The sequence below is a fragment of the Sylvia atricapilla genome, chromosome 1 (genome assembly GCF_009819655.1).
Source record: "Sylvia atricapilla isolate bSylAtr1 chromosome 1, bSylAtr1.pri, whole genome shotgun sequence".
Taxonomy (NCBI): Eukaryota; Metazoa; Chordata; class Aves; order Passeriformes; family Sylviidae; genus Sylvia; species Sylvia atricapilla.
In genome coordinates this window covers 138,041,921-138,055,494 of record NC_089140.1, presented here as the reverse complement: position 1 = coordinate 138,055,494, position 13,574 = coordinate 138,041,921, and the positions used below count along the sequence as shown (strand labels likewise).

At 38.8% G+C, this 13,574-nt stretch overlaps 1 protein-coding gene across 3 annotated transcripts in view; it reads left to right on the top strand.

The window, feature by feature from the left end:
- The window catches only part of TRPS1 (transcriptional repressor GATA binding 1), a 211,733-nt gene that overhangs the window by 31,085 nt on the left and 167,074 nt on the right, over positions 1–13,574 (top strand). For 2 of the 3 annotated variants that reach the window (XM_066335012.1, XM_066335000.1), the window contains exons 2-3: positions 8,146–8,304; positions 11,313–12,241. In XM_066335012.1, the coding sequence (XP_066191109.1) occupies positions 8,268–8,304; positions 11,313–12,241 (966 nt within the window). In that variant the 5' untranslated portion in view covers positions 8,146–8,267. The remainder of the gene's footprint in view (positions 1–8,145; positions 8,305–11,312; positions 12,242–13,574) is intronic. The other variant, XM_066335007.1, reaches the window with a different exon arrangement.

The window sequence follows — 13,574 nt, the reverse complement described above, 5'->3', positions numbered from 1 at the left end:
TTACATTATTTTAAGGAACATTTAGGTGCGTTATTGCTGGAAAAGAAATATAGTGCCCAACTTATTTCAAAATATGTCTTCAATAGGAATAAAACAACTATTCACTTCTGTTCGTCTCTGCCGACTGAAGATTTTTCCTCTCGCTGGTAGTTTTAGTTTCTGTCTGTATGTTGCTATGTGTTGATTCTGCCACCTATGTTGTAGTTGTGTTTCTGAAATTACATATTTACCTCTCAGGGCAAAAAATAAATCTTTTTTTGTTTGTGTTTTACGATCCTGGCGGATTACTGATGTTTAAATTAAATTTCTGGTGTCTGTATGGTCCAGGCTAATGCGAGGGCTTTTGGCACCACCCCTTTGTGCAATAAAGAATCAAAGCCAGTAGTGTAAGAAATTTTCTATCAAAAGCTGAAAGCTAGATTCATAACATCACTTATGCAGGCATTATGAGATTTTCCCATGGAAAGTTTATGTGGGAGTTTGGGAAAAACTGATTCAAGAACAGCATTATTTGCACTATATATATTCATCCAGCAGTCAGCAGGCTGGCGCTGGCATCCCTTGCCAGTTTTAAAGGGTTGCCAGCACTCATGAAGCTGCTGCAAAGCCACATCAGCAGAGTATCAAGGAGTCTTCTTATTCTGCACCCTCCTTCCCCCTTTTTTGACCAGAATTGAAATGGGTAAAACAGAAATCATGCTCCTCAGTAAATGCATGTACTCATTTCTTACAGCTGTCCGAAAAATGTTACTGTTTTAAAGCCATTTCATAACAAATTATTAAGGTGGAAGCACTGTAAGACCAGCTTTCTCATCAGCATTTCACTTCATTTCTCAGCTTCAAAAGAAAAATAAGAGATAAAAAGGGCAAATAATAGACAAACCACTCAGAGTGAATCCATTTGCATTCACTTTGGTCTTTTTTTTAATGTTTAGTATGTTAAATGTTTAAATGTTTAAATGTTAAAATACTTTGGGTTTTTTTTAAGAAAGTGGCTCTGTTTCTCAGTCTGCATGAGGACCATATGATATGTGCTGCAATAGAGTCTTTCCTTGTTAATAGGGATGATTCGAAAGGCAAGGTAATTCACCACTGCTTTGGCTGGAGCTAATATTGGGCTCCAACATCAGTTCTGTGATTTCTGACAAATGGCCAAGATTTCTTGAATAGGCACAGCTTTCTTTTTTGTGTAGGGAACACACAATCCACTCTTTTGTTGTGGTTGCCACTGCTGTTGTTTCTCCCCCATTCACAATGGAGAGTGGGGTTATTTGTGCTGAGTGGGAAAACAGTGCCAAAATTCTGACTTGCTTATGTTTAATGTGATTTTAATTTTTGTGAGAGCCATAAACGGTAAAAGAGATTTTGTAATATGGATCCCCTGTATGCTGATCTCTAAGTCAAGAGGGCATATTGGTGATGAAAGTTTTATCTGTCACAGGCATGTCAAGATGAGTGATTGCTGGATGATTCAACCCAAATGTATAGGAACTGTTTATATAGAGATTGCCAAACAATTTCCATTGCTTTTCTTTTTATCTAAATTCTTGAATAGATTACTAAATAGAATAGTCTGTGTTTGGAATGTATGGCTGTAGGATATACAGAAACTAACAGCATGTGGGGGAAAAAAGTTAAAATAGGGAAATAGAATAGTTTCGTAAACTTAAGTCAATATAGGTACATCATATATAGACTCAAAGTTCAATTTGCTGATCAAAGCATCCAAATAACTTTGGATTTAATAATGTCGGCAATGAATGCTAATTTATGGAAATTGAAAAGCATGGAGCAACAATAGCTAGCCACGCTTACGAGTATTACCCTGCAGCAGGTAGATTTACATTTTTTTGTTTTGTTTTGCAATCACAGTTTGGAAAATGTGTGTTCTTTTTACCTTCTTCCATACTTCTGAATGTGGGTTCTCCTGAACAAGCTTAGACAAGATTCAAGCTAAACAATAGGGCAACATCAGAACCTTTGAAGGCTCAGTTTGGATAGGTACCCAAAGCCTGAGTCTGCTTTGATGTATGTGGGCTCAACTCCGGTTGCCCTTGGTTGCCCTCTCTTACCTATGTAACTTGTGTCTGGAAACCCTTGCCAGATTTTTTTTTTTAAACAAAAAAAAAAAAAAAAAAGAAAAAAAAAAGGAAAAAAATTAAGGACATTTTTGCAAACTCATGTTCATCTTGGTTCTGGTCTGGCTGGAAAAGTACTACAATAATGCCCTCTCTGGTGATGATTTAATGTTTCTGCTTTTGGTCTAGTCTGTAGACTTCTGCCTCTTTCCCAGTTTCTGAAATTTCAACTCCATTTCAAATGGGAGGATCTTGCCTCTAGTTGGAAATAGAATTATTTGAACTTTTCAGGAATGATAGCAAAACACATCCTTTATTTCCCTGCATCTTTTCTTTTCTCCCAAGTAATTTATGGTTCCATTTGACTGAGGTTTTGGGCAAGGGAACTCTGATGCCTTTCTCTCATATCATAGACCTCACCTGGCAGAAAGGGACAGCACATCTCAGACTTGCTTCTCTCGCAGTGAGTGGGTCTTTTGCCATTACTGTCAAGGGAAATAGGATCAGTCCATTGTATTCTTAATGCAAAAGAACAAATGAGTCATTTCTTGTACCCGCACCTGATTGCTCTTGCTTAGGAGCCAGGAGGTCACCTTCTTTCCTCACTCTTCATCTCAGGGTAGCACTGTGCTTGCCTCTGCCAGTACACTCAACTCAGATTCAGCTCTGAGTCATTTGCAAGCCCTAAACTACCATTGTCTTCAAAGGACATTTGGATTACAGAGAGCACTGCGTTTACTCAGGCTGAAAAGAAATTGAAACATATGAGATTGCCACACCTACTAGAAGAGTTTGGCAAGACACTGGTTGTTTGCCCTAAAGACAGGATGAACAGTGAGGTTGTGATAGATGTGCCCACTGCCCAGGGGGTCTTTGATTCTTGCTAGTACAAGATTGAGGGAAAACTACTCCACTGACAAAAAGCAAACTCTAAACTCTTAAATTTTTTTTTTTTTTTTTTTTTTTGTTTAGATTGTAGAGTGAGAGCTATAAGATGTCACTGATACCAGTATTGTTGTAATATTAACATAGATACTGGTCACTTTTATTGGACATGGGGATATATAAGACTTCCTTAAAAACAAATAGTTAAAATTTTGAGAGATAACTAAAAACCCTCTTACTCTTTAGAAAGTAAGCCACTGTCTTAAGCATTGAGGATTAGGAGCAAGACATTTTTCACAGAAGTAGGTGATTCTATCCAAAAGCAGTTGAGCCTTCACTGAAGGATCTGGTATCTCCAAAAGAGATCATCAGACTAAATGGACCTCTGGTTTCATCCAATAGGGAATGTTCTGCATCCTATAAAATGTAAGGACAGATAATTAATAGAACAAACTGAGGATTTGTAGATGATGGCAGGCAGGGCTCTCATAGGATGTATCAGTCCTGGCAGAATTCAGTTACTTTATTGCAGTAAGCAAATCAGGCTGGATTCTCCCCCTGGTGCAATAACAGTAGACTGGGGAGCATGCAAAGCAGCATCAATACATAAAAATTAAACTACTTTTAATATACAAAGCTGAGTTTAGATAAATGCAGAACAGAGAAGCAAAGGCATAATATTCTCTGAAAGTGCGGCCTTTTAATGCTGTTTTGGAGACTAATTTACATACAAATAAAATGTCAGCTTATCCCATAACTGTCATGATAAATTGGAGCACTTAGATTTTTGCATGAGATGCTCCTTCTGTACCTTATTAAATTACGGGATCTTGGCCTTTTGCCAAGTGCTAGGGTGATGCTTTCTTTACTGAAATACATGCGGGAGGGGAATGTGGGCTTGGGCATCTGGAGAACCCAGGTTCAGTCACTAGCCAAGAGCTCTGCCTGCACGTCAACTTGAACACTTTGAATTTTCCATTTCTCTGTAGATAGTTTTATTTATCCGTAACATGGCAGTGACATCAGTTTTTGTGTTTCACAAGCTTTTTTGAGTTTTAACGAGTTGTCATGTGTACAGGGTGCTTTTAGGTACTTGACTGGAAGTGGGGGCGGAGTGAATCTTGCCTCTTTGAGCTCTCCCATCCTGGAAGGATGGCAGTGGAGGGCAGGTAGGAACAAGCTCTCTGCAGCGGGCCAGTAAGAAGTGCAGAGCAGCAACCTGCTGTGCTCAGGAACTTGCAAATAAAAGCAGTTTTAGAGTTCTTCATTTTGGTTGCAAGAGAACATAAAATTCTCCTTCATGTCACCTCTTTAGACAAATCACCTTTTGCCTTCAGTTTCTCTTGGAAGTGTCTGTGTGGTTACCCCAGGAGTGAGCTTAAAATTAAGTAAGTGCCTGGAAGTGGGCTTCAGCAGTCCATTTTGAAATGCCATTCCTAAACTCTCTTGAAATGACCAAGTTGTCTGCTTTATACCCATAGAAAAGGTTAGATTTATTCCAGTGGCTAGATGACTACTGATGTGTGCTGTGCTCTGAAGCATAAGGTAATAGAAAAGATCATTGTGAATTAATTCAGTGTGAATTAATAAGAGATTTATCTGATGAGAGTTGTTTGAAGGTGATGGTACTTTGTAGCTGAACAAGATTTAAGATGTCCAAAAGTGCGCCTTTAGAGATTTGAGAATGATCGATATTGGGAAAGTAAATGTAAATGGGAAGGAGCAAGCTTGAACAGACCACAGGTATTTTCATTTGTCTCTTTGTTGTAGACTTTGTGGGGAAAAAATTGCAAACAGCCCTTGGCAAATCGATGATCAGGGGCTAAATTGAAGAGCCTGAAAATGCAAAAGAGTAGGAGAGGAGGAGAAAAACCAGCTATGTTTTGCTATAATGCTGTTCTACTAATACGATGTTAAAGGCATGGTTTTCTCCTTGCTCTTTTTAGATTGATGAAGCTATCATAATTTCAGTGGAGCATGTGGAGTGTAAAATACCAAACAGATGATTTTGTCCAATTACAATGTCTGATCCCACCTAATTTTACTGATACGAGGAATCATGTTCTACCTTAGCAATTTCAGGCAGGAAAGACTGGACTTGCAGTTTGAGGGCTTGCAAAAAAGTATGTATAGATTAAAAACTCTTTTGGAATTAATTTGTCAGCTGCCTAGAGCTGTGACATCTTCTGTCCTGCATGGTGCATGAAGACACTTGTGCCGAAGCAGAAAGCAGGTGTTCTTGTTGAAGAGGCAGTTGCTTGTCATTAAGCTTATTGTGCCCTTCTATGGTTTAGGGCCTGACTCTTGGGTTCCTTACGCAAAAGGGCTTGTTCTTTCCTTCCCTTCTCAACAAAGAAGAGTTGGGGGGGGGGCATGTGTTGGTTGTTAGCTGGCAGGCTTGTTCTGAGAATCACGACTAAAAGTGGGAGAGAAGCATTGTGTGAGACTGCCTCCTGCTCTGTGTCCCAGCTGGAGGTGGTGGGGATGTGAAGCTGTTCATGTCTCTTTTCTGTCATTTCGTTGTGCAAGTGTCCACAAGGGAAGGTAGAAGGGCAGCAGCTTTGGCCAGTCTTCTACCACTGTGTCTGAGTCTGGGGTAGTTTGCATGAAAAGTAATCTAATTTTCAGTGAGGGCAGCAATTTCGCCTGGAGTTTCCAGTGTTATTTACAGTTGGTTTTTTTGTTTTTTTTTTTTTTTTTTTTTTTTTTTTTTTTTTTTTTTTTTTTACGCCTAAATTAGAAAACACGACAGGTCTTTGAATTGTGGGCTGGACTAATGAGCTCGTTAACTTTGTGGCTGTGCTCGGCACAGGTCTGGGCCAGCCCGGCGGGACAGGCTGCCGAGGAGGGCTGGGTGCCGGCTGGCTCCCCGGGGACGGAGCCCGCCGCCGAGATGCTTTCCCAGAAATTCCGTCTCAGAACAGGAGCGCTCTGGCTTCGGAGCTCGTGTGCCTTACAGCTGCTCGATTGTTGTATGGAGAGTAGGGAGGAGGCTCCACATTGATTAGGACTTGATGTGCTTGATAGAAGCCGGCACTTTGAACACTTAGGGGTTTTTATATGAAGAACAGCAGACAGTCTTTGTAGTCTATTTATGTATAATAAACTGGGTTTTGTTTTCTGTCTTGTGGGTTCTTTTTTTCTGCTTTTCCTCTTTTTTTTTTCTTTTTTTTTTTTTTTTCTTGTGAAAGAAAAAGAAGTCTAAAAAGGAGAGAAATTAAAACCACAGTGTTATTTTCCCATGCAGCTATAGCAAGTATCCTGCGATCTCACATGATCGGCTGTCCTGCTGGAGTGGAGTGTGGGAAGGTGTCAAAATATGTCTCTCAATTTTTTTTTTTCTTAAAAGGGAAAGCCAGATGAATGCCAAAAGCCCTGCTCTCTTCTCTAGCCCTGCAGTAACAAACTACATGAGTGTCTGTTATTAAGATGATAAAGATTACATTTCTAGTTACTAACGTGCTATCACAACAGCAAAGGGGGGAAAATGTTGAAAAAATTATGAAAATTAGTCTGATGGTCTTCTTTTAATAATAAGATCACTCCCAACCCCAACAGACAGTGTAGGCTGGAATTCCACAGGGCTTTTTTGTGGTCCTAATGATTTTAATACTACTTTGTGCTATGTAGCACCTTTCATTAGAGGATCACAAAGTGCTTTACAGTCAGTAATTAATTAAGCCTCACAACACTCCTGTGAGATAGGTAAGTATTACACATATATTAAGCTGAGACACTGAGAGTTAATGATTTTTTTCTGCATTATTCTGGGAAAATGATTGATGTTCAAGCGCCGTATGTGCATTATACGTCTTTGTGTGGGTGTGTAATATATATATGAGTGTAAAAGTATTAATTTTACTATCCCTTAACAAAGATGTCCTACTTGAGCCTGTTGAATATAAAAGTGTATTTTCATTTAACTTTCTGTTGCTGCTGCATATTGACTGATAGTATCACAGTCTTCATATACCCTTGAGTATAAGTTTGCTCTTTGTCTGCTTGTGCATCTACTTGTACAAAGATTAGTCAGTGGCGTCTCTTAAAATTCAAACATATTTCTAGATGGATTATTTTGTTAAAAAGAGCATATGACTAAGATCTGACCTAAACCTGCATCACAAGCACCAGGCAACAACCATTCTGTTGCAATAGGCTTTGATGACAAGCCTGTCACATTCAGTAAAAGTAATGAGCAACAACAATGAACCGCTGGGGAACTGGTGATCAGCAGGTAATTAGCCATTATCTTCACCACTCTTAAGAAACTATTGATTACCAGAATTTATTTTTCTTCTATTTTTTTTTTTCTTTTTTTAAAGAAATACAGGACTCATGTGGTAATTCATTATCCTGAATTACAAAGTGATTTTAGCAGAAGTTTTTGTTTCCAGGGATAAACTGATGTGAGTGACTGTTGAACAGAAAAGACTGTAGCTTGCAGATGTATGAACCACATAGAGGAGCCTTGACTGTTTTTGAGGAAAAGTACATATAGCTTCAACCTGAGCCTTATCCAGAATTCCCTCAGCTTGAGAGATCGTTTCATTCACATCAGGCTTAGTAATTCTTTTATTTTGGCCAGATCACTATTTTCAGTGATGAAAAGGCAGTTTAGTCCTAAAGCCTGTTCTTCACTAGGCTTCTTTACTAGGACCCAAAAATGTGCTTACTATTGTGATGATATTGTAGAAATGTGGGAAGTTGCCTGCTAACAGTGAAAGTAGCACCACTAATTTTGTTTGAAGTGAAACATAAGGCAGCCAGCAGAGGTTAACTTACAACTGCTGATGGACTTATTTAGATGCCATTAACTATCCCATTAGGCCAGTCCCATGACGATGCATGTGAATTTTTAAGACACTTTCTTTCTACAGCTTATTTTCAACAGTTACTTTAAACTTGTTTTAGACTTTGTGTTTGGTAAACATTAGCTCTGAGATATTTTTTGTCTCTTTGTGTGAGAGTGTGTGTGTGTGCAAGAGCACGTGTGTCTGATGAAAAGAGAGCTATGGGATTTCTCGTGTTAGAGGGAAATAGAGAACAGCAGACTCTATTTGTATAGTGCCCAGTAATAGATGCATGGGAATGTACAAGAGGTATAAAAATGATTGAAGTAAACACTTTATTTTGAATGCATAATTTAGGAAGGAAAACCTTTTTTTTTTGTTTTGTTTTGCAGATATACAGATCAGCTCTCAAAATGTCTTCTGTGTCTTCCGTGCATCTTCTAAGACAATTGCATTAGCCCGCCTGCTAGTTGACTAATAGAATTAATAATTGTAAAAAGCACTCTAAAGCCACATGCCTTATGAAGTCAATGCTGGGTATGATTTTACAAGTATGTGATCTATTTTTTCAAGTGAAATTGTTAACCGAAAACGTTCTTGGCACACAATAAAACATTGTGCAATCTGTTATTTGTCTTAGAGATAATAATTTCAGAGTGGCGATATTCTTTCTATATCTAACTTATGACTTGCTAGGGGATGGTTTCTTCAATTTAGGAGTATTGCAAATGTAGTTTTATTTACATAATATGTCTCTGAAAAATGATAGTGGTGGAATTTCAGCAGCAAAAAGAATCCCTGTGTCTTTTCTTACCATCCCCTTGAGTGGATATCAAACAAATAAATGACAGATGATTTTTCAGAAACTAAAAGAAAAAAGTAGGGAAAATACTTTTAAATTCAACTTAAGAAAGTAAATGTTATCTTCTTTCTTCTTTCCTTTCTTTCTCCAAGTGTAGAATACTGCATGAAAAAGCTCCATTAGGCAGATACAATTTTCTTTTTTCCCCTCAATTAAGAACCCAGACTTACAAATGTATTGGGAAAATTAGAACTAAAGTAGTTAGATGTACTATCCAGTTAGCCTGTATACATTCCAGATTTTTCTTTTCTTTTCTTTAAAGGAACTTTTACTCTGTTCTTTTCTGCGACTCTCTTCTGTCAGTTGCCATGAAGATAGCAAATCTCTAAGCTTTCCTTATCTGCCAAAAATATCTGTAACAAAAACATTTTAGAACGTTGCATTTAGTCTTGTTTAATCTTGACTGAGGTAACAGTCACGATGTTTACTTTCTCGATTTCTGATTTTTTCTTCTCTGTGCAGTCAGGACTTCTTTCTCTGTTGTCTGCCATGAATTGCATTTAAACGGAAGTTATTTTAGAAATGGTTTGGGACGTGTAACCAGGAGAAAAGTACTTAGCTGAACACCTACCAGAGATGCTCACAGATATTTTTAATGTGTGTTAACCAAGAGCATTCATGGATTCTCACACAGAGGTAGCAATGCTGAAAGGCTGATGACTATCTTTATACCTTGAATTATATATATGTGCATGTTGTTTTAGTAGGCCGAGTCTATATTGTAATAGTTCTCTTACCACTGCAGAGAATATTTTCTCATGAGTTCTGAGTGACTTCATGGTTCAGAAGCTGTTGGGGAAAAAGAAGTCCAATTTAGCTCATACATCCCCTGGTAGATGTAGTTGATATTAAAGAGAAGACATTTGGTTCCCAAGCTTATGTGTTATCTACAGTAAGGAATTGCAGTAGGCATTTAAGAAGCCTATTAAGACCACACGGAGTGTCAGAATTTCTGTAACACGAGCTGGCATTCTGTGTGAAAGCCGCCTTGCTGCCTGTGGATCAGCTCAACCACAAAGACAACAGAGCCAGCCCAAGACACAAGCTGAACATTTCCCCTAAGATGTTGTCTGTTTTTATCAACAGAGCATATAGTGGCCTTTCATGTGGAGCAGATGTAAATAAGGGGATGTACAGATGCCTGTTCTTTTGTTTTTAACCTCTGTCCCCAGCCTTGTTTCCCAAAGTTCTGTTTTGAGAAGGTTGTCCTTTCAGAGGTCTGGATGCAGCATTGCTTGGGGCACATCAGTGCTGCTCCCAGAGTTGCCAAGTGGTCCCCCCTTAGCACAGCAGTATATATCTCCCGTGCCTCTGTAGGGCCCAGCCAGGGCTGGCCTGGGAATGGGGGCCCAGACTTGAATCTGTAGTTCACATCTCATGTGTGGTACTGCAGGCTGCTGCCACCAGACCACACACAATTTGGCAAAGAGAAACATCCATCCTTGTATACAGCATTGGCAAGAATTAAGAGCATAGAAGAGTTGGGGCACATCTGTCTTCTGCCCATAGCTAGCATGTGAACACAAATGGATCAAACCAGCTGGTGATGAATATCAAATCCAGAACCACACATTGGAGAAAGCAGGGGAGTTTCATATTTATATTTTCTCTGAAATAAAATGGGGAAGATGAAGTGGATGAGGAATTTGACTTACTACCTGCATAATGTGATTACTTGTCCTTCCATAATCTCTCCTATTCAGAAAGCAGCGAGCTCATCGGTGGCAGACTCCCCCTTTCTCTCTGATCCTTATTGCTGTCCTATCTCAGCTTTCTTAAATGGATCCTGGAAGTGTACTTGTGGATTTAGCAGTAGTGGCTATGTCTGCAAAGACAGACAAAGGTTTGGCTGATTAGATCCATGTGGATTCCAGGTGTTTTCAGGGCAGATCCTGGCTCAGCCACACGGTGATGTCAAATATCTGAATCCTGGCCTGTAAAGTTTTATTGACAACGGGTTTCCTAATAAAGTTAGTTTCTCTTTGTTTGGCAAATAGAACTAATTACATGAATAATGGACTGTGGGGCCAGACTCTAGAATATCTGTATAATCATGTTTGAAGTTTATGGGCAGTAGGAGGGGAAACTTTTGCTATAGAGAAACTGATACCTGCTTAGGAAAATACTTTCTCCGAAACCTCAAATACTTACTCTCCTGAATCTGTTTTCTTCCTGAACACTTGTTTAAGTTCTTCTTAAGGTTATGTCTTTTAGGCGTATTTTTGCAAAGCTACATTATATGTAGTTGTACTGTGTATGAACATTTGGGTTCAAAAGTTTATTTTTCCCCTTAGTTTTCTAAAATTATTTTAAAAGGAACTTTCCTTTAAAATTCTTTCTACCAGACCGTTATTGTCCCAAAAGATAATGAAACCTGCAATTCACTGACTCTCATGGAAGTGTTTTTGTAGGTTTTTTTACAGTTCTATTTTTAGTTAAGTTTAGTCTCAGTGTGCTAATATTTTAAAAGTGTTCTGCATAGTTTAAAAACATATTCAACAAAAATTTTCTGAAAAGCTGATATATTCAATGTATTCATGTAGTTCAGAATGCTTTTAAAAGTGTCAGGCTTGTAATCTGTTATGTATCTTGAATAATTCTATAGGTTTGTTTTTTTTTTCTTTTTTTTCTCTCTCTCTCTCTCTTTTTTTTTTTTTTTTTCTGTTTCTTTCTTTCTTATTTCTTTCTCTGTGGTAGATATGGTCCGGAAAAAGAATCCCCCTCTAAGAAACGTTGCTAGTGAAGGTGAGGTACAGACCCTTGAGTCTACAGGTACTGAAAGTGAAGAGTCTGGAAGGAAAAAAGAATTTTCTGCAGAGCAGATGCAAGAAAATACTGACCAGGGTGATGCGGCAGAGTTAAGTAACAAGGAGGAACTTTGCATGCATGTCCAAGAGCCATCTTCCAGTGTTAAAAAGGACTTGAAAAGCTCAGTGCTGAGTGAAAAGGCTGGCTTCAATTATGAAAGCCACAATAAGGGAGGAAATGTTCCATCCTTCCCTCATGATGAGGTGACAGACAGAAATATGCTGGCTTTCTCATCTCCAGCTGTTGGGGGAATCTGTGAGCCCTTGAAGTCTCCTCAAAAATCAGATGCAGATGACACCCAAGATGTGGTCTGTACCCCGTCAGGAGATGCAGCGGAGACAAATGAGGAGCATCAGATGTCGCCAAAAGCTTCAGATGAAACAGTGCAAGTGCAAAGTGGTCAAACTGATGGCCAAGGCTCAAGCCCAGTCCCCATGGCCTCAAAAAACCCACAAGTGCCTTCAGATGGGGGTTTAAGGCTGAACAAATCAAAAGCAGATTTGTTGGTAAACGATAACCCAGATACAGCGCCTCTGTCTCCAGAGCTTCAGGACTTCAAATGCAACATCTGTGGGTATGGTTACTACGGGAACGACCCCACAGATCTCATCAAACACTTCCGCAAGTACCACCTAGGACTGCACAACCGCACCAGGCAGGATGCTGAGCTCGACACTAAAATTTTGGCTCTCCACAACATGGTGCAATTCAGCCACTCCAAAGACTTCCAGAAAGTCAACCGCACTGTGCTTTCAGGGGTACTGCAGGACATCAATTCCCAGAGGCCTGTCTTATTAAATGGGACTTACGATGTGCAGGTTTGTATGCTCCCAGCCTCCCTGCTTCTGCTCACTGCCTTCTCAGCTGCAGACCCAGATCTTGCAAAGCCTTTCCTACCCTCATGATTACTGTATCTCATAGAAGCTGCTTAAGCATCTAGAACCCTTTTGGTCTATTTTAGCCAGGCTTGCTGCAGATCTGCTGAGCATCTTGTACAGTAGAGGGGTATTTGGCTTTTTGACCAGTGACATTTCTGTGTAGGATTTAGTCATTATGGTAATCAATAGCAAGAGATCTTATTCAGCAAACAGGCAAATGGCTGAATTGGTAATCATATCTGAAGGATTTACTGTCATAGAAAGAAAAGAGCAAATAATAATGAAAAATAACAACCAGATAGACAAAAGACGGCAGCTGGAAATTAAAAATGTAATCCTAAATTATCAGCTGCTGGGAGTCAAGATTTGGCTTATTGATTCCTTATTAAGATAAAATAAATGGCAAGTCTTGGCAGTTCTGAAGTTGTCTAGTGCCAGAAAAACAGGATACACAATGGATATTTAAAACATTTCAGAAAGTAACAGTAATCCATGCTGTCCTTCATGTTAGTAAGCGTGTAAGAAAAGGATTATTGCCTTAGTCATTCTCGTCTAGTTGAAGTAGGAAAAAAACGTACAGATACTACTGGGGAAAAAAAAATATTATTTTTACCATGAAAGAGTGAACTCAAAAGTTTTTCATGGACTTTCTGTTAGTTTCTTATCAGCTAATATTTAATTAGTTAAAAATAATAGGGTTTTTTTTGTTTTTTTTTTTTTAAACCCAGATATTTAAAAAAACCCCTTTGGCTTGAGCTGAGAGATACAGTAGGATATTTCAGTATTCTACATGATACAAAACTCCAGATTTTAAGAAAAACCAAAGTAATGTTTGCTTACAAAACATGCTCAAATGTCCATCCATTTTCAAGTGACTGCATACATGGAAACATTGTAGTAACCACCAGATAAAATTCCTAGGGTATGTTAAAATAAAAAGGAAGAGGCCGAAAATACTTAATCATCTTGCAGAAACTGTAGCTGTAGGAAAGAAATTTTGCAAGACAGGTTAAGATGGGTAACATCTAACTTCAAGGAAGAAGCCAAAACCAGCAAACAAGTCAGGAACTTGAACCTTTTCAAATAATTTGAACTTTTCCTCTTTTTAAAGATACTCTACAATTTCTTTGTGGAACAGCGAATCAAACTAAAGTCGTTACTATGCTGCAGTCTTTGAACTGCTGTCTTACTAAAACATCACTGTCTCATGTCAGACACTCTCTCCTGTCAAACTCTGATTAGAAAGCAAATACATGATGTAGTTAAAAGAGGT